Raw genomic sequence first — 27,891 nt, 5'->3', positions numbered from 1 at the left:
AACAGTGAGTGACATGTTTTAGGCAGTCAATTTATAGAAATGGCTCCACTGGTAACCTGGCAGGATATTTACACCAGCGTCTGAGGCTGCCAGTTAACTCCATGCATCGCTGCAAAAGACATTTGAGGGCATATTCTTCACTTCGCTCCCAAAGCTGAGGGGCTGTTCTGGGGAAAAGGTGAGAGAGCATGTGCATCATAGCCTGGTGGTCGTGTGGTTATAAGCTCTCTGTCGCTAACTGATCTCCGGCACGTTGGTGTTGATGCCGAAGCACACGTAGGAGAAGTACTCCTGCTGACACAGTCCTGCTGGGATATCACCGTTTGGCTGCATTTTTGAGATGGAGACACAGATAACACAGAAAATGTACACAGTTACAACCCATCATTACGCTGTACATGGGTCAGACAGATGTCATTTTTAGTGGGCCGAGCAGCAGATGGCTGATCTCCTCCACTCCTCTGACATTAACGTGAAATATGGATGACATCCTTTTCCAACTGGAAACAAGTTTGTGTCCCTCCCTGCGGTAAAGTCCATCGAGAAAATCAACAATTTACATCATCACAGTGCACAAGAGCTGTTGATTTACTGCTGCCACAATCACTAATATTAAATATGCTGCATTTGATACCGTCAACCACAAGATGCTGCTTGACCTGGGTGGGTCTTTCTGGTACACAGGCTTGAATCATACTTATTGGACAGGGATTACTTTGTGTTTATTGGCAATCACAGATCCGAGTTCAATTCTCGGGCATTTGATGTTAACCCTTTAACACCGAGCGTATCACAGACGACACGTTCACACAAGCGCACTTTGCATTACCGTAATTACATGACGGTTTGTGCCATTGGAAAAATTCCGACCGTTTCTGGAAGCTGAGGAGTTTGCACCTCAAAGCCAATTTGTGGTTATTACGGTATTTTGACTCGCACTGCTGCAGGAAGCTGACGAATCAGCATCTCTATCACCAGAAAGGGAAAAAGTGGGAAAAAACATCTGTACATATTTTCCATTTTTGGCCTTTTGGACAAAAACTCAGACCCTTGTGGAAAACTGGACAAAGCACTTAGACATGGCCAGGTCTGGCCCTTTCATGGTTCAAATTAGCAAAAATAAATAATATAAAAAATTGTCTTCCACTAGCTCAGATTCAAAAAAAAAAACCACAACATATGTGACCATAACTATGCAGACAACACACACACTTACATCACCATATCACCTGACAACTATAGTCCAATAAAATCACTGAGTGACTGCATTGGACAAATTAATGATGGGATGTGCCATTGGCTTCTCGTCTGCCAAAGAATAGGGTTTAAAATATTGCTGTTAGTCTGTAAAGCACTGAATGATTTAGGCCCAAAATAGTGGTGGCTCACTGTGAACCATCCAGACCGCTAAGGTCATCTGGGTCAGTTTTTCTCAAATACTAGGAACTCTACAGCTATTCTAAGTACTTAGGATTTATACTTGAATACTACTTGACCTTTAAGGTACATATAAAAAATCTAGTCAGGAAACCCAGAGTGACCTAAAATTGGAGAACCTGATCTCCTTTAGACAATTTAAGGTGCTAGTGAAGGGCCTGGAGACAAGCACAAGTGTCACCTGTTCCTGCTAGGTATGATATGTACAGGTTTTATTTTTATTTATTGTGATGTTCACTGTATTTTATTATGTGCAACTTTGAAAAAGAGACTTGTTCTCAAAGGACTTCCCTGGTTAAAAAAAAAAAAAAAAAAAAAATGCTTGCCTGGCAGATATCAAGACAAATGCTTTTCTAGTCTTGATGACCACTCAAGTGCCTCGTGCAGGGATAAGCCAAGTAAGTCATACAACCACACTTCAAATACAGACAATTAAACCATCACATATGTATTTCATATCCAAGGGTCAACTTTAGCAAAGCAGAAGGAAAGGATGTGACCATATTCCCTGTAACTTGGCTGGTTAGAGAATAATAACCATGAGGCTGTGAACTCTTTTGATGAAATATGAATGAAACATATTCATGAGGCACATTTGAAGCAGTGAAGTTTGAGTTCCGCTGCGCCTTACGTCTGTCTTGTCGGCAGTGGCAGTGGGGTCCAGATGTATGAAGAGGGAGGCGAGATCTTCTTTAAGTTTCTTCGATCGCTTCCTCTCAGTCTGCAGCAGGAGAGCCTGGTAGCTCACAGGTAATCCATACCTGGCAGGGGACATTTTCTCAAGAGTCTACTCATGAGCGAATCGCACGTCAACTTTCATTCATTCATTCATTCTAACTGAGTGAGAATCACTTAATGTTATCGGCACTGACCTGAGCACTGATTCCACAAACACCCTCAGTGCTTTCAAGTGAATCCAGGCTCTAAACATCTCACTGTAATTGACCTTCAGCCAACACACAAAGATTCCCTGGAGAGGACAAAAGCACATTTATAACACACACTGCAGAACACAGAGCGCACACACACAACTGGACAGAGAGAATCCACGATGTTTGACGCACATATTGTTCCTTTTTGTGAACGCTAAGTCGCTTCCTCTCCCGCTGCTTCACCTCCTCCAGATCAAAGCTGTACTCGCGCACAGTGAACCTGTGTGGATCAGAGGCTGCGCTGTGGTAACTCACTCACACTCATCTTCTGACTCTATGTGGGCTAATATTTCAGAAAAAAACCCATGCTGCTTACTTGCTCTGCTGGGCTTTGGCTTTGAATTCACACACAGCTCTTTTGAAGAGGGTCACGGAGAAGACGCCGCGCTCTCCGTCTTCGTGCAGTCTCCTGTGTCATTGTCACAAAAAGAAAAAGATAACAGAAAGTGTAAGAGTCTGTGGGCTTCCATTGCATATATTAATGTAATGTTAAAGGTGCATTATGTAATAAATCTAAAGCAACTGGCCATACAATCCTCCTAATATGTCACAGAGACTCAGGAATAATGTCCATATAACAAACTGAACTCACCAACAACAACAGTACAGACAAAATATTTGCATTAAAAAAAATATTTAGCAGACTGCAAATCATGTTTATGTTTTGAAGTCATGTTTTGGCATGCGTCTCAGCTGCCGAGCAACCACGGGTTGCCAGTTACGTCAGAAAACGAAACCTAAAAGACCTCGGTATTTTGAATTTGAATGTAGTAACCATTTTTGGCCACATTCTTACATATGGCACCTTTAAATAAAATAGCCTAATATTACATATATGAAGCATTCTGAGGCTTTTTGAAGTATGGTTGTATGAGATTCTGTCATAGTCAACGTTGGCTCAGGCTGTACTGTCACAGGACATGACATGGATTTCTTTTTTATCCATTGTCTATGCAATAATATTAATTATTTGCATTGTATGAGTACTTTTATCTAAAAAGATCACCAATAAACAACTTCACAGATATAATTTTCACCACTAGATGCCAGCATTTACAGTATAACACTGAACCTTTAAAGGCCCAGGTGCTCGAGCATGAGAGCATATACTAGTTATGAAATGATATAATGTCCTATCATGTGTTTTTTCATGGGAGACATTTTGACCACTGTTGGGAAAACATGTGTAAGCGAAGAGACATGGCCACAGAGACTCTTACTTTCTCTCTGGTAATGGAACACCTGTGGTTTCCTGGCCTGTTAGGATGCTGAGAGCAGTTTTGTCGGTGCGCCTGTGCCCGGATCGGTGGCTTGAAAAAAAAAAAAAAAAAAAAAAAAACTCACCTGCTTGACCGAGGAACCACAAAGTCTGACAGAGATTCGTAGGTCCTCTCCCACTGCAGGTAGTTTCCTCTGCCACCAAAAAACAAATGTGCACCAACACCTCAACACAACTCATGAATTTACAAGCACTCGTGTTACAGAGCATAATATCACACGCTGACCTGCTCACTACGACCAACAGAGTGGTGAGGTACTCCGAGAACACCAGGTCCTCCTTCTTCACGATGCCATTCAGACTGCGAGTTTGCAAATTCCCACTGGAAACAACAGATATTCCAGTTCAGTATCTATTCTTAAAGGTTTGGTTCGGGTTGTATGAGGTACACAAAGACAAAACATGTTTTAGCTACTGAAAAATTACTATTTTTCTCGCTATTGGATATTGGAAATAATTTGTTTTTCTTTGTAAATCACTCACTCTCCCACACCAAAGTCCTTTTGGACTTTATATTAGGGCACACAGGTTGATCCACTGCTGCAAGGTTTTTCTAAGTGACATAAATAAAATAAGTGTCTTGATGAGCTAAAAACATTGATTCTCTCCATGGACTTTGGTGCGGATGAGTACAAACTGCAGTTACCATGTCATTCAATGGAAAGATAAAGGGGCAATCATGCATTAAATATATCGTGAATCTAAGCAAGATTTAGTTTTTATATGTGTCCCCGCAAGTTGCAATGTTTTCAGGGGAGCACAGGGATCTCAGGCAATTCTACCAACATGTCAGTACCTCGTGCACTTGAAAAAACGATCACTTCACTGCACTACTCACTCAAGCTCGTGCTCGAGACTTTGCAAGCTTGCTTTCACGTTGTTATACGCTGCGGATTGAAACGTCAACTCTGTCTCCACCTGGGAAACATCCTGAAAATACATGCAAGTGTTACATCAGTTTATGTGGATGGAGCCGCTTATGTGAGGTCCAGTCACAGCATGTCTCTGTTCAAAATGTATCTATCTATCAAGAGAAACTGATTTTTTTCATCAATTTATTACCATCTGAAAAGTAAAAAAAACGGTGGTGTTTTTATCACCTAAGCATGAGTTCTTCATATTACCCTTTAAATCACATCACTTGTGATTGTTTTCTCCATTTCACCCAAGACTTTCAAAGTTTCTTTTGTGTTTTGCAAAAATGCAGTAATAAATTAGTGAAACGCAATCGCCATGCATTGTGGGAAATGTAGTTCATATTCAACACACACCTCAAAGCAGCATAGACCTATTTTAACAGAGATTTTTAAGACCAATTAATCACTCGCGGGCCACATAAAATGACGTGGCGGGCCACATCTGGCCCCCGGGCCTTGAGTTTGACACATGTGTTTTAAGGTTACTCTATGTCAGTGTTTTTCAACCAGTGTGCCATGGCACACTAGTGTGCCGTGAAAGATCATCAGGTGTGCCGTGGGAAATGATCCAATTTCACCTAATTGGTCTAATTGGTCTAACATTTTTTGAAAACAAATAATTAATTATCTGCAAATAATATGGATATAAATATTCAAGACACTTTGATAAGAATGACTCAATTGTTAATATAGGCTACAGAGTATTATTTTTTAAACATTTTTGTTTGCCTCGTGATTTTTTCAATGAAAAAAATGTACCTTGGCTCAAAAAAGGTTGAAAAACACTGCTCTATGTATCTACACATATCACTACTTAAATCCTCACTTTCACTTTGTACCTTGTTGATGATATCTGCCAGGCTAGAGAGTGGCAGAGCTGTGGGATACTTGGCTTTGTCCCACTGAAACTTCGTCACATAGCTCATCAGGTCTGCTGAGAAACACACACAGTGAACGAATTAGAAACCGCCGTGAAATAAAAACACGTGCACGCACACGCCACACGAAACAAGACGACACAGAGAAAATAAAGCAGAGAGAATACCCCTAAAAGACTTGAGGTACGCGCTCAAAGGTGACAGGACGACTCTCTGGTTCATGCCGTGGTCTGATGAGGGAAAGTGATCAGAGACAGTGGTTAGTCTGGTCTGTGTTTTGACAGTATTTCTGTGTGTGTGTCCTTGTATCTTTGTAATTTCAATTCATTCCAAATGTATTTGTATAGTGAGGACTAAAAAACTTTTAAACCATAAGGAGTGGGGACATTAGGCATATAGTTGTTAAATAGGGTTATTCATTAACTTGCTTTGGTCCAAATGAATGGAAGTCTTTAAAAGTACAGCTGTGTGAACCTGTGTTAATAATTTTGTAGTTGCAAATAATCCCAGAAGAGGTTCTGGGCCTCTTTGGCATTCATTTGGTCCAAACTGGGAGACTCACCTCCATTGGCTAAGACATTTTCCAGCACTTTGTCAGCAGTATGCTCCATCACCTCCTTCATACACTGACCTGTTTTTTTGATCACACTGACAAGACAAGACGGAGAATGATCACATTTTCAAAATATTATACTTTTTTTTGTTTACTATACTATACTTGTGAACAGGCAAGGCAGTTGCCTGCCTTGCCTGTTCACAAGCTGCGCCTCTGATCACTGGCTATCTATTTATTTAATTCTTACATGACTGACACTCAGACATGCAATGGAGGGGCATGACTTTTACTCATCCAAGCAAACGCCTCCAACAAATATAACTTAGGTCACTGTACTTTTGATCTTGATTCAACATATTTATATGTCTGGTTTGGCACCACATTGTGATGTCGTTAACAGACTTCCTATCTTACTCTGTCAGATCAGATATACCAACAATGCATTTAAAATCAGGAGGGAAAACTAACCGTCAGCTGTCCCTGACCATCAATTAATCATGGCGCAGACCGCACACACGCTTAGAGTTACTGGTCCTAATTAATGACACATTAAGGTACAAAAATGTGAGAAATGACCAGAGGAACAAAACGGAGCCATGTGCAACAACCCAGCATGAGTAGATCATTGAAATATTGTTTTTTCTTCTTACCTCTCAGTCAGTTTGTCGAGCGTAGAGAGGTCATCTGACATAGTGAGGAGACTGTCCAGTACCCCCACCTGAGGTCACAGCATACACAACACAGTTGATGATACTGAGGCCGATGCAGCATCGTCCATCTGACATCATCGAGAGCTCAAATCAACGAACTCTTCAAAATCAATGAACTCTTAGTAGACATTTTAAAAAAGTGAAATAAAAGTAAACTAATATTGCTCAAACTCAGAGAAATGGGTCAGATGGAATTTATGCCTCAAACTGTAGGAGCAACCCGAGCCTTTATCCCTCCACCTGAGAAGGACACCAAACACCATCATCCTCCGCAGACACATACTACTGTACTGGTACAAACACAGCTGCTGATATACACCCGCAGTTCTTCTGGCAAGTCAAGAAGGGTGACACTTTTATATCTGTATTTCCCGAGAGAAACGAACAGCCTCACCTTAAGATCTGGAATAGGGAACTTGCAGCAGGAGGCCCGGTTGGTTTTGGCAATGGAGCGTTTGAGTTGCTCTACATTGGACAAACTGGTCTTGTCCAGAGGGACAGAAATCAACCACAGGTCTGTCATGACTCCCAATGTTTTCAGACAGGGACCCTCAGTCCAAATCCTCCGGGCTTTAGTACCAAACAGTACAGACATAACAAAAGCATTTTACATCCTAAGATCATTCAAATCACATCTGTTTATAGACACTTATTTTATCTTCTGACGAGATTAGCGCTCTCTAAGTTCAGATTTGTAAAAGGAAAGAGAAATAACTTATATTCTTACCATCAGGTCATCCTCATGACTGTGTCCTGTGTTGGTCCCACAGTCAGCGTACGTCCCAGAGTCAGAGTGTGAGCAGCAGCTCCACCTGAGGCTGACTGACAGTGTCCTCTGTCATCACACCAAGCCCTTACATCACCGCAAGGACAATCATTGGAAATGATTGAGTTCATCTCTATATTGGCTTTATATCAAAGAAAATCATATATTCACATCCATGTCAGCAAACTCACAAATCTCAATGTTCTCCTATAGCCTACTTCCAATCATTCCTGGACACACTAAATAATAATTTTATTTTAGAAATATGTTTCACTGTTCTCAGGTGGATTGTAAGCATGATTTGCACTATCATGTTCTTAAAGTGGAAACATGTATTTCTGTATCGCGTTGCTATCGAGTCCCTCCTCCTTAATAGTGATGTTTATTATTAATATTATCATGATTACTCATATGATTATTAATATGGCTATAGTTACACCTGCTATTTTAAGTAATGCATTGATGGACTAGAATGTATCAGTTTAAATACAAGACTTACGGCTCCTGCATGTCAGCTTCCTCTTAAGCCAAGGTACTCAAACTGTGGTATGTGTACCACCAAGGGCACATGAGCTTCTTCTAGTGGTACCTCTGGTAGATCAGAAACTTCCTCCAAAGATCACCACCACTTCCTCCTATTGTTCTACCAGGTTTTGTGATCCGAGTGAAGCTGAGGATTTTTGACTGGAGTGTGTAGAAAATAAACAAATAACATAATAATTAGAGTCCCCTTATCCCTTGCTCCATCTTAATCTAATTTCCGTGTACCAGACAGTGTGTGAAGTGTACAGTACGTGAAGAAGAGGATGCTGATGAGAGAGTAAATGTTGGTTTGCTCTGCCTATTTACACCACTGTAGTTATAGTGTATTGTAGTTATTCTACACAATGAACGTGCCATTTTGTTCCAAATTTAAACAATACTCTGTGCAGAAATATATACCTCACACTCATAGGACCTTCCATGTTCAGTTAGCTTGAGCTAGCAACTCTTTACCATTTACCTAACTTTACTGGGAAAAAAAGATAAATGATGACATTTACTTGTTGCACGAAAATGTATATAATTTGGTGTCTCGATAACTGAACCAAATTATTAACTTGATAAAACCAAGAATAACGTTCGGGTTGAAGGGGAACTGTGCTCACTCGGTGTAGTTTCTATACGGACCTATGTCGGGCAACACTCCCTCTACTTCCTGTTTTTGCACCGCAGCAACAACGTGTTAATGCAGGAGAGTAGTGTGTCGCTCTAAGTGTTATGTGCGACCATTGTCTTACTCACTTTCTACAATGCAGATATCGAGTATCAATGACGTAAAGATTTATAATTTAAGTCATGGGAAGTCTCTTCCAGAGGTAAGAAGCTTGTCTTGATCTTAAAGCGACGTGTATATGAAGTTATTGCTCACCAAGCTCAACCAAGCTAGCTTGCTAACAACTATTATGTGCACACGAGCATTTCCAATACTACGTTTTCTGAGAAATAGTATTATTTTCAGTATATTCGCTAACAAACATAATAATTGTAACTTATCATTTGAATAAAAAACACGTGTATATAGTTGGACATCAGTTAACACCTAGTCCAGCCTTCATCCATCATCATACACATGTCTCACCTTACTGAGATGTACCTACTCTAAAATAAAGAGAGACATGTACTTTGATTTATTACTTATCTCATGTCACATCATGCTCATGTGTATTCTTTTAACACAGTGGCTGTCAGATCGGAAGAAAAGACAGCTACAAAAGAGCGATGTTGGTGAGTTCAGTGTTACTGTTGATACACTTTAATCTAATCGTGCATGCCATTATTATTTACTTATATTTTCTTTGATTGATTCGTTCAGACCTCCAGCGTAGGATCGAGCTCATCCAGGACTTTGAGATGCCCACAGTCTGCACCTCAATCAAAGTGTCCAGAGATGGACAGTTCATCCTGGCAGCAGGTAGGATGAGCTGTGGACAGTGAGCTTGGAGAGAACATGCATGTTACTTGTCGTTTCATGACTTTGAGTTTTGAATCTTTGTTTAATGGATTTTAGGAACTTACAAGCCGAGGATTCGCTGTTATGACACATATCAGCTGTCCCTGAAGTTTGAGCGCTGTCTGGATTCAGATGGTAAGTGAGTAGATGCATTCACATGTTCCTTTGCTTTCTTGTCAGTGAGGACTGAATTTGACAGGTTTGATTTTTGTCTCCCTCAAAGTTGTTGCATTTGACATCCTGTCTGATGACTACTCAAAGGTAAGACATTGGGCATCTGTTGCCCCAACACTTTACCAGAGCTTTTGGAATTGTTGTTTTTATAACCATAACCACTTTATCACTTAGTCCAGGTTTTTGAAATTGTTGTATGTATTGACATATTATCAACTTGGACTTTGCAAAGTGTGCCATCTTCCAGAACCTGCCTGAGACATCAACACTTGCTGTCACTGACAGGCTTACCTAATAAAAAAATGCTATGATAGCTCATAAAACCTAATATTTGCCATGTTTACTTGCTGTTAGACAGCCTTTTGGTAGAGGCTTGTAAACCACTTATTCTGTGCATGCAAAAGTTCATAGAGAAATCCACCGGACACAGGAGTTTTTGTTCTACGGCTGCCTCGATCAGTCAGTCCAAGTGCTTTATTTTGTGACTTTGGTGTTTGAAATCATTCTTTTGGAGTAACCTAAGTAGTAGAGCTGCAACTAACGATTATTTTCGTAATCGATTAATCGTTTGGTCCATAAAATATATTAAAAAAATGTTGATCAGTGTTTGTCAAACCTGGAAATGAAGGTGTTCTTGAATGTCTTGTTCGATTAATAATTATGCAGCAGTAGACCAGCGGCTCTGGTGGCTCTGAGCTAAAAACACATATTTTCTCTATGGACTTTGGTGCTGGTGAGTGAGCAGTTTGCAATCTTCAGTTTACATTGGGAAAAGGCTGCCTAATGGTGAGATAAAGTGACTCTTAATTTTGATCTGATTCTTAACAACAGACTTTTATAAGGTCAGCAGTTTGAGTGAGTAGCAAAGATCCCACTGGCAGCCGTGTTTTCAGTGAGAACAACCATCCATGTGTCAGGCTGACTCTTGGCACAGTTCAGTGAGCACTGACTGTCAGCACCTTGCATAAAAAAATTAAATAAAACTGGTGGAGGTGTCATTAAAATTATAGCTGGTGATGGCTTTAATTTACTTATTACTCCTGCAAAGTTAATGCAATGTTGTCTTTGTGTCACCAACCTCCTTAAAATGCTTAGTTTTATTAATCATGTGTTTTTTTGTGGGTGTGTGCAGCTGGTGTTTCTTCACTGTAACCGCTATGTAGAGTTCCACTCACAGCACGGACACTACTACAGGACACGTATTCCAAAGTTTGGAAGGGACTTCTCGTTCCACTATCCCTCCTGTGACATCTTTTTTGTTGGTGCAAGGTGAGAGTGTGATTGACTGATACTGCTGATACTGTCATTTATCCTGTGCATGTCCCCCACGAGTAAGATGGTTTCGTACAATTACAATTGTGCTTTTGTTTTTTCGTGTTCATTTTTCAGCTCAGAGGTTTTCAGACTGAACCTGGAACAAGGACGCTTCCTCAACTCACTCCAGACTGATGCTGTGTAAGTTTGATATGTGATGATATTTCTCTGATAATTGTTGTAGTAAAAGTTACAGTTTAGGTGTGCATGCGTGTTACTTCTCATTTGCACTGCACTTGTCTGTGATCAGGGAAAACGAGCAGTAACTATGGTTACAGCTGTGTGTTCTGCATCTGTCTCAGATTTGAGTCAAAGACATAAACAGAAATAACACTGTCAGAAGCTTGGTTTGTTCTCTCTGATCTGGGCAGAGCTGTCATAGTCTAGAAATGTAGCACCTTGTGCACATTTTTACAACAACAGAACAACTTTAAGTTTACTTGAAGCAAATAAAAAGTCTGCGCCCTTGTCTCCAACTTCAAAGTACTTCTACAGTTGATGGTGTAGTCCCACACCAAATCTGAGTTATCATCTCTTGAGTCTCAGTCAAGTTGGGGTCAAGTCCTGGAATTTAGGCATTTAGTTAAACTCGAGTCCGAGACCTGGACTCGAGTACTACACCTCTGGGCTGTGTGTGCTCTCCACGGTGAGAAGCTGGAGACAGGCACTTTGTTGCCAGTGGATACAAGGAAAACACACACTGAAAGGCTCACCTAATTATGTCAATGCCAGCTTAAGTCTACAATATTAATATATTATTTTCAGTCAGCCTATTCCATCTGGAAAACTAAAGTTTGTTAACATCATCGCATTCTGCTCCTAAGTCCATGGAGAAAAACTGTGTTCTAAGTAGAGCTGCAACTAACGATTATTTTCGTAATCGATTAATCTGGCGATTATTTTCTTGATTAATCGATGAATCGGGTGGTCCAGAAAATGTCAGAAAATGTTAATAAACGTTGATCAGTGTTCGTCAAACCTGGAAATGACGATGTTCTTGAATGTCTTGTTTTGTCCACAAACCAAAGTGATTCAGTTTTAAAGATTTCTTTGTTATGTGGAGCAAAGATACAAAGAAAATATTGACATTTAAGAAGCTAAAACAATCAGAAATCTTGTTTTAATCATGAAAAAAGCTTCAAACCGATTAATGATTATCAAAATAGTTGCCGATTAATTTAGTAATCGATTAATAATCGATTCATCGATTAATCGTTTCAGCTCTAGTTCTAAGCGCATAGTCTCTCTGAAGCTGCTGGTCTACTGCTACATTGTTTGGTAAATGTGTGTTTTAGGCAAATCCATATGAGAGGTTTCAAACACTAAATTCACAAAATAACACATTTTAACTTAATTATCAAAGCAGCACTGGCTCATCAACTTCCTTGTGCTGTGACGTAAAAATGCAAATTTTCTCTATGGACATTGGTGGGGGAGTGAGACGTTTACAAAGTTACAAACTCCAATATCTTCGTGGCAGATTAAGTGGAAAACATTTTCTGAAGATGCACTTTTAAGCTGACAAAGAAGTAAGATGCTATGACTATGTGTACAGCCCCATAAATAAATATATATATAATAATAATAATTGCTTTCACTTAAATTGTAAATTCTGCCAGATTAATTTATTTACATTGTTGTTCTACTGTAGCACAGCTTTTTGTTGTCATTACTCTCAGCTGATGTTCATGATGCCTTTTTTTTCAACTCTTCCAGAGAGAACAATGTGTGCGACATTAACCCCGTCCATCATTTGTTTGCCACAGGCTCCTCCGAGGTAAGTAACAAAGCTGTGTGTGTGTGGTTGTGTTGTGTGTTATGTGATGCATTTGCTCTGCTATGTTAGTAGTTTACATCATTTTAGTTAAGTTGAAGATGACTCAACAGAGGAAAACTGCACAGGAGAAACAGAAAAGCAGTCAATTGCCCTTTTGAAAAGCCTTGACTGAGTGACTGACGGACTGACGGTGGGTCAGTGGTCGAGCCAGTTGTCTTTCAACAACAAAAAGTCCAGGGTTTGATTCCTAGCTCAGATATCTCACATGCCGATTTGTCCCTGGTCAAGACATTTAACCCCTGTCGCTCCTGATGTGCTGTGTGAACAGGCTGAATGGCTATTTTGTAGTGTAAAGCAGCTTTTAGTTGTCATTATGACTAGAATGCTGCTTTATAAATACAGACCATTAACCATTTACCCTACTTCTGTTGGGTCACCAGGGAAGGGTGGAATGCTGGGACCCTCGTGTCCGGAACAGAGTGGGCACACTGGACTGTGCCCTGAGCAGCCTCACTGAAGGAACAGAGTGAGTAGCAGACTGTTGAACATTGACTGATTTCAGCTAATGTCAGACTTGCGATGCTTACAGAACCACATAAGGGATGCACGATATTGGACTTTTGCCGATATCCAACATGCCGATATACCAGGAGAGATTGGGTCGATAACCAATACCAAGAAAATAAAGAGACACAAGAGTCCTTGTATGAAGTCCTGTACTTTAATGTATGTTAAAGTTTGTTCCCACAGCCACAGTGTGTGTTTCACTCTGCCACTGCACAACTGTTACTGTGATAACTGCCAGATATCAAAAGGGAAAATTATCTTGGAAAAATGGGCAGAATCACTCACTCATTAAACATTTGCCAATACTGCAGCCATAAAAACTAAAATCCAGGTGCCCTGATTATCATGATGGTCATTTTGGTAAGAGGGCACATGATAAAGTAAGACGTGCTGCACTCCCATTACCTGATTTAGAAAGAAACCCTGCATTTTAAAGTCGATATTGGCCGATTCTAAAATTGTACTGATGATATCATGTATCCTGAAACCACACAAAAAACACTTTTATTCTTCACTGCCTTTATCTGTGCTGCATTAAAAAAAAATGCAATCTGTGCTTCATCTTGGCAGAAATATCCACGTCACGTCTGATTGCTGTTACTTGGTCATCCAGTCTGTATATCAACATGACTTGGTTTCGCTGTTGTGACTCATCAAGACTTAAATTGTTGCGTTTATGTACTTTGTGTTTTTGTCAACAGAGTTCAAGCTCTGCCGTCCATCAGTGCACTGAAGTTTAATGGCTCCCTCACAATGGCAGTGGGAACCAGCACAGGACAGGTGAGGGAAACGCAGTCTTTTTTGTTTTTATTTAAATGTAATTAATTAATTTCATTATTAAACCTCATACACTTTTGGTGCAAATCATTCAATGAAGTGGGACACTATGTTTGCGGTCACTATGCTACATATGCTAGCACTGTAAGTTGTCTGTAATGTTAGACCAGAAACAAAGAAGAAGACATAGGTGATCATAGGTGTGAACGTGAGAGTGAATTCTTGTTTGTCTCTGTATATTTGCCCTATTATGGTCTAGTGACTCATATGGAGGATAAAGTGGTAGAAAATGAATAAATGATAGTCACAGTAACTGAATCAATGAATTTTGATAATCAAGCAAATAATTGAATTAGTCCTCTGTATTTTCTGACTCGTGTCTAACTAATATTCATAAACTGAATAACATTAGGATCACAATGCTTCTGTCACTGTCAGCAGGCAACAGTAGTCAGTGAGTCTCTGTGACCTCATAACACGAATGGGAATCTCCACTAGATGGCACAAAACAGTAGTCATGTCATAATCATCTGCAGTAAAAAAAATTGTAAAAGTAAAGGAGGTTTTAATCTAACCACCCTTTTGTGTTGAAGGTGCTGCTTTATGACCTGCGCTCCAGCCAGCCCCTGCTGGTCAAAGACCATTTCTACAACCTGCCAATCAAGTCCCTCAACTTCCACGATCAACTGGATCTAGTTGTTTCTGCTGACTCCAAGATTATAAAGATGTGGAACAAAAACAATGTAAGACCTTCTGTGTGCTGCACAAGAATGATGAAGTGCTGTTTCTTTAAGGTCATTTTTTGTTACAGATAAATCTGTTGACCCTTTTCCTCAATGAATACATTGCTTGTTTTGGTTCAGGCAATGGCACAAAAGCATTTTGTTGTCTTCCAAACCTCACAATTATGACACTAGAATATGTCCTCATATTGGTAGCTGAAACCACCCAATACGTCTTCTAAATATCAAACCAAATAACTGATTAACACAATAGTCGTGGATTCATTTAGTTTTCGATTCACAAGTAAAAGTACTTCATCACATGTCAACGTGCATGCTTCAGAAAACCCCACATTCACACAGTCGCCATGTGAACGTTTTGTTTATTAGATCTCAAAGCATGAAACGCACGCACACAAAGCATTTGGCCAACAAAAGCAACAACATAATCCTTTCTGTATTCTATTTCTATAACAGGGCAAGGTGTTCTCATCCATCCAGCCTGAGGCCAACATTAATGACGTGTGCATCTACCCTCATTCAGGTAAGAATTAACATCAACAAAATTACGAAACCTTAACTGCTTCTACTGTGGAAGAGAAATGCTTGTGTCTCTGTGGCAATTCAATTAGATTATGATTCAGATGGCCATTACATATATTTAACTTTGACACTTTTTAATTCAGGTTAACTGAATTACGTTTACCCCCTTGGATTAGAGGGATAGACAAGTTTATTAAAGCATTTCTACGGGCTTTATCCCAACATAAATAGCAACTGTTAAGTGTCTTTGCATAAAACGCCTTTTTTTATCCTGAAAGCAAGGCAGATTCGACACCTCATAACACAGATTGAAGCAGCCCTGCTACTCCTCCAGGTGGCACTGTCTGACTTCTTGCTGTCTAACACAGTCTGTCATTTTGTGCCAGTCATTTAACACAAGATAAAAAACTGGAGGTGGCATTCACATTGTATTGTGATGAAATATATTATTTTATTTTGTGATGAGCTTCATTTTTGGAGTCAGATTGAGTCCACAGCAACATTGCTCTAGTAAGGTGAGGCGACTGCCTGGTTGGAGTTTGAATGTAAACGCAAAGAAGTATCCATGAAAAGTCAGAAGGGAATTTTACTGCTCAAAAATCGCAGCCTTTCAGCAGTTTGCCTCTTGCTCTGCCCGTTCCGGCACTGCTACGGTTTACAAACAAACGCTCCCTCAGTCAGGATGATAGTTTTGCTTGAAATAACCTATTTTTAGATGAAGGGCACAGGAAACAACTAATCTTTACATCATTAACTTCTGTGATGATGTAAACATCACTGAAAACACGGCTGCCAATTTCTGTTCACAAAGACTTAGACTAAAGACTTTAACAGATTAAAAACATCAACAACAAAACATCACCAAAAGTTACACACTGCAGCTTTAATGTCACTATGCAATGTAACACACGCATGCAACATAAGGGAATATTGAGGAATCTAATATAAATGAACACTGTAACTGAAGACTTAGGATTCATAAGCTCAATGTAATGTCGTGTTTTACATACTGGAATTTCAAGTATGCACGATAGACATAGTTATTTTTCTGTCCACATTGATTTGCCTGCATGTTGTATATTTACAGGTATGCTTTTCACTGCCAATGAAGATCCCAAGATGAATACGTTCTACATCCCGGTAAGTTGACAGCCTTTCAAGTGTCATTTTACAACCAGATGCTGTGCTCACACACACATATCCCAAGCACCTTTTTTATGGTGCTATAAAGGATGTAAGGTGCTACAGAGCAGCTGTGTTTACAAGCCTTGGTGGAGGAGTTAGGTCGTCTGAAGTACTGACAGAGGGCGACATGGGAAAATAATCTTATCATGATGTATGTTTTTTTATCCCTCGATTTTAATATGTACAAGATATATTGGCATTATAAAGCTGCTCACCGGTTGTTTCTCTGGACATTTTTTCTTTTGAGTTGTTTGTGCTTCTCAAAGAAGAGTGACGATACGTCTGACAGATTACATGGTTTTATTATTGCCTTTCATTCACATGTGTTAGAAACAATGATGTTGACGTGACTTTTTAAATTATAATTTTGTCGGTACATCTATATTATAGACGTACGTGTTAAAATATACTTATATATTTTAATTTTAAGTTTTCTCTGAACACATCCCGTTCTCAGAGCTACTATCGACAGGTTAGTATCTCATAAAACAAACAAATTGTTTGAACAGTGCGTAATGTGGAAAACCTGCTCTCTCAACACTCCCCGACTCCTTACATAACAGAGATCATCTGTGTAGGGTGGCTTGCTGCTATCAGTTCATTGATAAAACTAAACAATGACGAGGTGCTGTAGGCTGCAGTCTGTCGAACTTTGCCCAAAATGTGATGCTTTGTAACATCGTCGGTGTGGACTGAATGGATTCCACTCAACAAGAGTGGCATTTCAGATTGATCATCACATCACCTTTCTGTGTAGAATTTTTCTGGGTTATCCGGTTTCCTCCCACAGTCTAACATCATGCAGAGGTCAAGTGGACACTCTGACTGATTGTAGGTCTCTGTGATGGGCTGGCCCTGTGTCGGCTGGGAGTGGCTCAAGCGAACCCCGCGACCCTGATGTGGAGGATGAAAAATGAATGGATGAATTAATCATCGATTCATACCACAAGCCCACAACGACAGGAAATCAATTTACTGTTGCATGACAAGGAGAATAGCAGCTCCGTCCAGAAACCACCAATTCAATAAAGATCAACTTGGTTTAAACACGATCATCATTTCTCAGAATGTGAAGAGTGAAATCCACTTAATCACTCCAAATGCTGACAACGTTTCTAAACACGATCCTCTTTAACAGTGTCAGCTGCGTCAAATACATCAGAAATAGTTAAGTTTGTATTTTTAGTCGGACGTACGCAGTGTGAAAATCACAGCGCTCAACCTAAGCAGCAGTGGAGTTTGCTGGTGCTTTTTTGTGCGTCTCCAGTGTTGGGTTACACATTGGCACAGTTCTACAGTTGCAAGAAGATCAAAAAGAGTGGAGCTCAGTCATTCCTCACTGTAAATGAAACATTAACCCGGATTCTTTGGCTATTTATGACTCAACAAATACATGACAGCCTTACTCAACAGTGTAAACCTGAACCCTGCACCTGTGTGTGTGTCTCTCTCTCTGTGTGTGTGTGTTTAGGCCCTGGGCCCTGCGCCTCGGTGGTGCTCCTTCCTTGACAACCTGACAGAGGAGCTGGAGGAAAGTCCAGAGAGCACAGTATACGATGACTACAAGTTTGTCACCCGGAAGGATCTGGAAAATCTTGGTGAGACCTTTGTCCCATTTTTGTAGTCTATAAAAGTAAATCAAAATGTGGTCCCAGCCCTGCTCGCTAAACTAAACCTAATCACTATGAACAGATTCTGCATGTGAATATGCAGAATCTCAAATCTTGGCCTCAATATCCACACTGTTTAATCAAGAATTGCCCCTCAAAACGTATTCTTTGTAAGTCAAATAGTTTGTGTTACAGGAATCAACATTAGTTCTCATCTTTTGTGGCGACAGTAGCTCGTGTTAAGGCCACATTATACTTCTCCGAATTAATTACTCTGACAATTAAGGCAATAACAGATGCATCAGACCATCATGACCTGATCTCTTTAGTTAACTGCTCAAAGGGAGAGAGAAGAGAGTGTTGCAGGGAGTTCAAAATCCGTGCTGCGCTGCAGCCAAGTTTCGCCTTTGCGCAAAGAGACTTTCCAGCATTTAATAGGTGCTGCTCCACTGTGTACTTGCATCTTGTTGGAATCTTGTGGTTTTCCAAAATGATCTTGGACAAGACTCTAAGCGGGTATAGACATATATACGCACGCAACATCACAACATCGGTGGTTACCGGGGTAAAAATAGTCTTTAGGGTGTCCTGCATAAAAGCACAGGGCGTCCCCAGGACGTTCTGTACTGGCTAAAAGCCTGATGCTGGAAAAGTGACTTGTACGTTTTTGTTGTCCGTTAATTATTCACCTCAAAGCAGCATTGCCAATTAAAACACTCAGATCTGTTAATGCTTTTTTGTTGTTTTGGGATTTAAAATGGTGAATATAGAGAAATAGAGAAACAAAGACAAAGTTCCTTTCATTCAGGCCAGGGGCCTCAAACTCGAGACCGGAAGTTTATTTTATTAATTATTAATTTTAATATGATTTTATGTCAAAGCTTCAGAGAGCCTCTGCAGAGGAGCAAAAGAGCCACATGAGGCTCCAGAGCCACATGTTGCCGACCCCAGGGTCAGGGAGTAGACACTTGGAAGGGTTGAATGAACATTGGAATGCAGGCTCAGCAGTGAGGAGATCAAATGACAAGATGCTAAAAGGTGGTTGGCTGATGTGGAATGAATGGAGAGGAGGGGGAAGCAGGCAGGGGAACAGCGGTGTTGATTTACAGGAGCTGTGTAGTGTCACCCTGTTATGTAACCTCGAGTCAGCAGCAGGCCGACTGATGAAAGTTCCTGGGAAGAGCAGCTCGCTCCCACATTCAGTTAGGGCTGAACGATTATGGAAAATAATCTAATTGCGATTTTTCGTGCCAATATTGCGATTGCGATGCGATTATTTTTTTAAGGTCTTAATCTTCTGTATTATTAAACAAAGACAAGCAATACATCATAAGTATGGCCAATACTATATTACATTAAAAATAAACTGTTCTTTCCTGGAAGACAGACCTCTGTTATGATGACATGAGGTGATGCATGAATTGATGATTGATATTTTTATTTAACTACTTCAATCACAATAGTATATTTGGAACTTACAAACATCTGAACATAAAGTGCTGACAAGGAACCCTGGTGTAAACATTTAAATGAAAGTCAGTCACAAGTCACACAAAGTGCAGATTGCAGATGTGTATATATATATATATATACATACATATTTATAAAGATATGTGGCTTTACCACACTCAGTTTTTCGACATCTGTGAACTGCTAGACAGTCATTAAATAAAATAATAATAATAATAATAATAATAATAAATAAAAAAAATATACACAGTGCGTTCAAAAGCAGCTTCAACAGCAGCAATGCGGGGGTGAAAACTATTCTACAGTGTACTACGTCGTTTTAGGCTCAAAAACATGGCTGTAATGTCCATTGATCATCAAAGCGGCGATAATAAAAATGAGGATCAAAAAAAAAAAGCGGAGCAGAGAGAATCTCTCCGCTGGTACAGGTGTGTCGCCAGACGGCTCAGGTTTTTGAACCTGCGCTTGTTGTGTAGGATCTTGACTGGGTGAGATGCCGTCTTCATTCGTGTAGACGGCTGATTGTTGTGTCCACCCCCGTTCTTAACATTAGCGCAAGCTCGTTCGCACTACACACGCGCACACACACACGCATTGACACGCACAGCCACTGGAGTGCTCACTCATCCTACAAAGAAGCCTTAGAGCACCACGGACAGCGGCTTAAGCTCCGTATTTACCTTACCGACCCGCCCTCACCTATTCCATTCACAAAAACGGGCCGTGACTAGTCCTCCTCAATGCGCGCATGTGAGCGCGCAGGGAGCAGAGTGATCAGAGTGCAGCGTCTGTGGTTAGACGATCTCGTTCGATTATATCACATGTTTTACACGTGCATGTCACGTGAACGGCGTATAATCGCAGCCTTTGCGGTTAGAAAATTGCACTTGATCATATCGCGATATTATCGCAAATGCGATATATCGTTCAGCCCTACATTCAGTGTCTCCTCTCATTTTCATGTTTGCACTTTTTTGAAAATAATCACAGCAGCGTGGCTTTCTACCAGAGAGAAACTAATTACTGGGTGGAAGTTACTGAACTCCTTGGTTGTTTTTTCTCAGTAGTGCTCATGTGACACATTTTCTCAGAATTTAGTACAGGGCAATTATACAAGACGGTTAAGGACCCATGATGTGCATGCTTAAAGCAACCCCTATAATTAAACCCCTATACTGCTTTTTTTCAGGTGTAAACCAGTGTATATGGGTAGAGGTGTTAACCTCAAAGATTCTAAACTGACTACAAATAAAAGAAAGAAAAACGGTCTGCTTAAATATAAAACAACCTGTGCTCTTACACCATAGTAGAAAACAAAGGCTTCTTTTTTATGTTTACATGTGAAACAAGGTATGTCATACCCTCAACATAACCTTTTCAGGTTCTACCCAGTGCAAGTTCAGCTTAAATAAATGTAAACATTTTCTTGGATTTGCTTGTGTTTACGTTGCCCTTTTCCAAATATAAAAGCTTCCTAATCTTGTAAATCCTTTCCTCTACTGCCATGACGACAGCAGACTAGACCCTCAAATTAGCCACTATATGAACTGACTCCGTTTTGGATCAAAAAAGTATTTTGAATCGACTCATTAGTTGTTTTTGCTTTGTACCTTTTTATTTATCACTTTATTTCCCTTTCTTTGTGTCAGGTTTGTCTCACCTGGTGGGATCATCTCTCCTGAGAGCTTACATGCATGGCTTTTTTATGGATATACGGCTTTATCACAAGGTATGATGGTCATCAATGTGAAAGATTTATCGTGCCGCTGTTATGAAAAAATGGACTGCTTGGTTTCCATTTTCCGTTTTTGATGTGAGTTTGTTCATTTATTCTTTGTTCTCGACTGCAGGTCAAAAGTATGGTCAATCCTTTTGCGTACGAAGACTATCGCAAGGATAAGATCCGACAGAAGATTGAGGAGTCAAGGACTCAGAGAGTGCAGGTCAAGGTGAGAGGAACTAAGTAACTAGTCATGAAAGGTTCAGCCATTTTGTTGAGTGTATATTTTTTCCAATAGTAGTATAATGTATATACTACTGCAAATTTAACATTCATCATTGTCTCTCTATTGAAGTGTGTCACATTCTTCTACATTTTTGTGTATATATGTATATATATATATATATGTATATATATATATATATATACAATTTATATTTAAATTTTTACTTTATATTGAGTCACAATATCACGCAGTAAATCTACAGATTAAGTAGCCATTATTGCAATTGAAGACCAAAAAACTGTGGCACTTTGGATATCATTGTTGCAAAACTGCTTAGAAATACTATAAATCAGCCAAATTATATATATACATATATATATATATATATATATATATATATATATACATATATATATATATATATATATAATATATCTTTTTTTTATTTTCTTTCAAGAAAATAAATCTTTTAGTATTTAAAATGAACTTGTAAATCTACAGCTGTTGACTGTAATGTTGACTATAATGTGACACGGGAAGGAAATTAGACCAAACTGGCCAATATTTAAATCGGACCTAGACCGGAAGTTCCTATTAACGCTGTTTTTTTGGTGTGTATCTGCGTCATTACCTTGTTTATGAAGCCCTGAAGTTTCGAAACAAACAGTTCAGCCATTGCTGAGAACGCTGTGTTTATTGTAATCTCGGGGCTCAGCGAGATCTCTGAAAATCCCATAATAGTTACGTAAACAGCATTTCTCCTGAACAGGCGATCGTCCTGCTCCGGGCACTAGTCCGGGCACATCCGGTTGCGTACATTGAACCGCAGAAGAAGAATAACGTCCGTTGTGGAGGTGTTTCACAAGCGACAGTGTCTTCTGACTCTGGGTCTGACTCCAGGTCAAAGTCAAGGGGACTGCGGCGGGGAGTCGTGAAGAAGCTATTTTTAAACATTGTTAAAACAATGTTTTGATAATGAGTAGCAGTGCATCCACCGTTCCAGAGGGGGGAGCTGCGCTTCTGAGAGCGGATGTGCTGAATAGTACTGGCCAATCACAAGACTCTGTCTTCTGGGGGTGAAAGTTCACTCTGAAACATTGCGGCTGACGAACAGCGTCAGAAAAGAGGATTTCAATCGGCTCGTTTACAGCAACTAGGAGGTTTTAGACCATAAAAAAAAGTTAATATATGTAAGTAGACCTCCATAACTAACATATATGTGCAACCGGACCACTCTATGTGACCTTTAAGGAAGTTACACTTTTCACAAAGCAAACAAATTCAGTTATGTAAGAAATATTTACTTAAAATTAATCTTTGCTCCTGCTTAAACTCACTTTACCAATTCACGCATTAGAAAGTCTAATTAGAAAGTTTTTTTTGCACACAGACCAGTCGTGAACACACAAACTAGGAGCAGGAGCAGTTTTAGCTTGTTGTTAGTAATTAAAGCTTGAAGTAAGATGTAATGCCTTAAGACAAATTTAGATATTTTCTCTTATAATAGGATTATTTTAGTGCAAAACTTGTCATGTCAAGATTTATTTTTCTTTCAGGAAAAACAACAAGAACAATTTCCCTAGAAACGAGGCTTATTTCACTTTCTTGGAAATCAATTTCTGCAGTGTCGCTAATTAATTACCAATTGATGTAAAATCACTGAATGTATGTTGAATTAATACCAAGGAAGCATTGGTGTTACCTAGTTTGATGATGTTCCATTTTTTTCCCCCAATTCTACTCAACAAAATATTAGACTTTAGATATTTTAATGCAAACATGTTACAGCTTGTATGTTTCATGGGGGAAAAAGTTAGGTTTCAATAGTGTGTGAGCCAAATTAACAGGCTCTCTGTAAGTTCAGGTGTCAGTAAACATTGCGTGTGATGGTTCCCACATCAAGCTGGTTCGGTCTGGTTTCTTGCTCCCTGTCTAATCAAACATTCTACTGTCTGCCCGAGACAGAAACTGCCTCAGGTGAACAAGGATCTGGCTCTGAAGCTGATGGATGAGGGTGATGATGAAGCAGAGTTGTCATCTAGGAAAAAGAAGGGCAAGGTGAGTAAACATAGATTAGCATCACATTGCTTTATTCTACTTGGTGTAAATATTTGAGGCAAATACCTAATAGCGATTTTTGTGACAGGTATTCAAATCTCTGTTCAATAATCACTGAGTCAGTAGTTTCAAAAAAGCTGAGAACTTACAGATTTGCTTTGAATTGGTCTCAGGGTCCCCAAAGTCTGGGTTGGGACCCACTCATGGGTCATAGGAGGTTTGTCTGGGGGTCTCCAACCAAATTTGCAGATTTTTTCCAAAATTTAAGTTGAGATTTATTTGTAAATGTTTTAAATAACATGCTGGAAATTATTTTATCGTGTTACCAATTAAAAATGACATAAGGTGTTACAGATATGGCTGTAAATTTGTTGCTACATCATTTGCTCAAACAAATTTGCTCTCGTCATGTGTGATATTGTGATTTAGATCACCATAGTTTGCCATCTTTAAAATTCCCCATGTAGAAAGCTTTGGAAACACTGGTATAGCACAAAGAGCAATTAAAAAATAGAGATGCTACAAAACCTGTCACTTGAAATGTCATTCTTTATGGCACAATTTGCAATAAATGGATAGTAATTGATGTTGTTCCGTTCAGTTAAAACATAGAACAAATACAGAAGAAACACTGAATGATGTATTTTCTGAATCTGCATCCTCTGTCTAGCCATCCACTCTAATCATTCCCCCATCGACTTTTTGAAACTAAAGGCTCTCCCCAGCATCCTGAGCGACGACCGCTTCAAGGTGATGTTCGAAAACCCGGAATACCAGGTGGACGAGCAGAGCGAGGAGTTCCGCCTGCTCAACCCCATCGTCTCCAAGGTCGGGCAGAAGAGGAAGAAGAAGCTGCGTCTGCTGGCTCAGCAGGCTGCAGCGTCCCAGCAGGTAACACTGACACTCTCAGCACCAGGTGTACAAATTCAATGCAGAGTTGACCTGCTACTTTTTTTCTTACTTCTTGCTTGTTACATAGGAAGCTTGTCTTATGTGATACTATAATAGTAACTAAATTGTGGCTTTTCCACTTTCTGTTCTTGTGCTGGAAGTGTGACTTATGGGGTCATACACATGAAAACAAGTTCAGGAGAATCCTTTTATTGTATCAGGTTTTTATCCACATGGAAACAGCTTTTTGGGTCCACTGAACTGTTATTTTTTTTAAAGCAGGTCCCATAGTGGGAAAATCATGTAGCCTATGCTACTTTGGGATGTCATAGCCTCACCTCTCTCTTGTTGTGTTTATGGAAAACCTTTTAAAGCGGAACTTTTCAACTTGGGTCATGTCCACGGGGTCTTAAAAAGTATTAAAAGTTGATAAATCAATTTTGGGAAAATGAAGGCCCTTAAAACGTATTAAAAAAGTCTTAATCACTATTTCATGAGGTATTCAATTGTGTCCATAGAGTTTGACTGCAAAATGTATGAATGTATTTATTTTCCTCCCCACGTTTGTTGAAAACAACGATGAGCAGGCATGCTCACCCTGGGGCCGCACATACACGTGGCGTTACGCAAAATAATCTCCAAAATCGCATGAAATAAACTCCAAAATCGGGAATACTTGAGTCATACTGTGACTTGATGTTTATTTTAACCTTTGACCAAAGTCTAATTTATTATTTCGAGCTTTGTTTCTTTCCAGCTTATATGTTCCTTTGTGTGGTTGTGCTCTATAGATTTAATTTCAAAGTTGAACTCTTTTGTAAGATAACTATGTGTTGCTGATTACAGCTTGAGAAGGTCTTGAAAAAGTCTTAAAAAGCTATTGAAATGAACTTCAGCATTCCTGCATATACCCTGCTACGGTTTCAGAGCGCTTATTTTTACCACACCTTAATCTTTGTGATGTCTCTGTGCAGGCGGCTGAGGACGAGGACGAGCCCGAGGGGCGAGCCAGCTCCGAGGAGGACAGCTCAGACGACGACAAGAGCTGGGTAGAGGAGGTCCGGGAGCAGCGGAGATTGCTGTGGGAGGAGGGCCGAGACCGCCGGCGGCAGGAGAGAAAGCAAGCCGACCGCAACACAGACCTGCTGGAGAAGGAGCAGAACGGAGGAGAGGAAACCTCAAACGTGGCCAAGAGCAAGAAGACGAGTCAGCCTCAGTTTTATCAAATCAAAGCAGGGGAGGAGTTCAGAAGTTTCAACGACATGGCACGCAAGCAGAAACTACAGAAGTATGTCTTTGTCTATAAATGAATCAAAAACTTATTTTACATCTCCACGTTTAAAGCTGAAGGTCAGCACTTTGCAGAGCCTGAATGGCGCTTGTGTGACGGGTAGCGTCTGACAAAATGTGTGTCCATGTTCTTCCAGGGCATCTCTGGAGGACCGTCTGAAGCTGGAGGAACATTCTGAAATCAACATTGTGGCCAACGCTGCAGTGGGCAGCAAACAGCTAACCTTCACTCTCAGAAAGGTAAACTGCTTGTGCATCGTAGATGTGGGGAAAAAACGTATTACGATTTACTGTTTTACATAATTTGATATTCATAAATATATATATTAGCACATAAATCTAATCAATATTTCTGAAAGACTGGGTAATATAAATAGTTTTTAGTCTATATCCCTGTAAAAGTATTGGGACGCCTGACCATTACACCAGCAGGTACTGTAATGACGTATTCAAATACATAAACAGGACTTTAATATGGAGTTGTTCCCCATTTTGCAGCTATAACAGCTTCCATACTTCTTGGAAGACTTTCCTCAAGATTGTTTCTATGGGAATTTGTGTCCATTCATTCTGTAAAGCATTTATAAGGTCAGGAAGGCCCTGGCTCACACAATCTCTGTTCCAGTTCATCCCAAAGGTGCTTAATGGGGTTGAGGTCAGGGCTCTGTGTGGATCAGTCAAGTTATTCCACACCAAACTCAACAAACCGTGTCTTTATAGCCCTTGCTTTGTGCACTGGGGCACAATCATGTTGAAATAGAAAAGGACCTTCCTCAAACTGTTGACACAAACTTGTCCAAAATGTCTTGGTATTCTGAGGCGTTAAAATTGTCCTTCATTGGAGATAAGGGGCCGAGAGGTCAAAGTCTGATTGAAACACCAGTTTGTTTCTCTGGACTCATGAAAAGTTTTGTTTTGAGATTTTTGTGCTTCTCAAAGGAGTGACAATACACTAAAATAAAAATATCCACTGTATCTACTCACAGTCGGCATCTTTTGAGATTTTAGACATTTCCTTGCAAACTGTTGGAGATGAACACATTTTCAGGCATTTTCGACATTGTTCGCTTTGATTCTTGTGTCAGACGTCGCACTCATGACTCCAGTGATGACGCTCTCTAACCAATCGGTGGCCGGCAGTCTGTTGACGTCACATTTTTGTATCGGCTCCTTTGATTTTATTTATTTATTTATTTATAACAGAAGTCATCGTCATTCATGTTAACGATAAATAACTCTCTGCAGTCGGAGCAACAGAGGAAGCAACAGCAGGCGGAGCATGAGCACCACGAGGAGAGGAAGAAGCTGCGGCGCTCAGCAGGACATCTGAGCAGCGCCCGGGGAAGAGGCTGGAGCGGCAGCAGAGGAAGAGGAGGTGCTGGAAGAGGAAGAGGAGGAGGAAGAGGAAGAGGAGGGGGAAGAGGCCGGTACTGAGGAGAGCAGCCTGGATAAATTAACAGGCATTCCATAAATATCTTCTAACAACAATCCAAAGTTTAATCATTTCTGCCATTAATTTGGCTTTGGACTGATATCTTCAAGTGTCATTTTAAGGATTAGGGACAAACTGACAGTGATGAAGTGGAGGACTTGATCTAGTTTCTTACTATTGCTCCTCAGTGGAGTTTAATGTTTTAAAGATTTGGAGAAAACAATGGTGTGTATGTAAAATACTCCTTTTCCTATTATTGTATGTTGTTAAGCCAACACTGGATTAACATTTGTTACAACACTTGCTCTTCTCCTTTGTTTTTATTGTTTAAAATCACACTATACCTCATCCTACTGACTTAAATATGTTCAAAGTACTGCCTGCTTTCTTTGCAGTGGATTACTCTTCAACTGTGACGTTGGAGGGGGAGGAGGAGGAATAAAATGTGAATGAGGAAAGTTTTTTCCCCCTCCTTTACCAAGCCAACAACTGTAGTTCTTGGAAATGGGCCCTCTCGGGTGTCCCTCCCCTCCCCCAGTGTGCTGATGGTGTGAACGCTTCTCTGCTCTTGCGTTGGCTGGTTTCAAAGGGGTGGGAGGTGCATTTCAGCACTCAGCATACCAAAGCAGGCCCTGGGCTCATTTGAACTAATTTAATGTCCCCAGTT

The 27,891-nt window shown here is 40.1% G+C and overlaps 2 protein-coding genes across 2 annotated transcripts; one reads left to right on the top strand and one right to left on the bottom strand.

Annotated features, from left to right (window-relative positions):
• Positions 1-234: 234 nt before the first annotated feature.
• On the bottom strand, positions 235-7,232 carry atp6v1c2 (ATPase H+ transporting V1 subunit C2; the record flags this gene model as incomplete). The annotated part of the gene is made up of 13 exons (XM_083907664.1): positions 235-327; positions 2,069-2,198; positions 2,310-2,407; positions 2,502-2,589; positions 2,686-2,778; positions 3,714-3,782; positions 3,875-3,970; positions 4,487-4,578; positions 5,405-5,499; positions 5,611-5,673; positions 6,006-6,091; positions 6,650-6,717; positions 7,104-7,232. 13 exons carry the CDS (start codon positions 7,230-7,232, stop codon positions 235-237), a joined length of 1,200 nt encoding a protein of 399 aa, XP_083763790.1.
• Positions 7,233-8,758: 1,526 nt separating this feature from the next.
• Positions 8,759-27,374, top strand: nol10 (nucleolar protein 10). Its single transcript, XM_083908162.1, has 21 exons — positions 8,759-8,833; positions 9,197-9,242; positions 9,331-9,429; positions 9,526-9,603; positions 9,692-9,729; positions 10,775-10,911; positions 11,032-11,097; positions 12,673-12,733; positions 13,174-13,259; positions 14,002-14,080; positions 14,671-14,820; positions 15,277-15,343; positions 16,430-16,482; positions 17,999-18,125; positions 21,257-21,336; positions 21,458-21,556; positions 23,519-23,611; positions 24,326-24,502; positions 25,477-25,790; positions 25,930-26,032; positions 27,038-27,374. Exons 1-21 carry the CDS (start codon positions 8,768-8,770, stop codon positions 27,224-27,226), a joined length of 2,208 nt encoding a protein of 735 aa, XP_083764288.1. The 5' UTR covers positions 8,759-8,767; the 3' UTR covers positions 27,227-27,374.
• Positions 27,375-27,891: the final 517 nt, after the last annotated feature.

The sequence above is a fragment of the Microchirus variegatus genome (genome assembly GCF_963457635.1).
Source record: "Microchirus variegatus genome assembly, chromosome: 21".
Taxonomy (NCBI): domain Eukaryota; kingdom Metazoa; phylum Chordata; class Actinopteri; order Pleuronectiformes; family Soleidae; genus Microchirus; species Microchirus variegatus.
The sequence above is the reverse complement of the archived record's forward strand: the minus strand, read 5'-3'. Positions and strand labels throughout refer to the sequence as shown.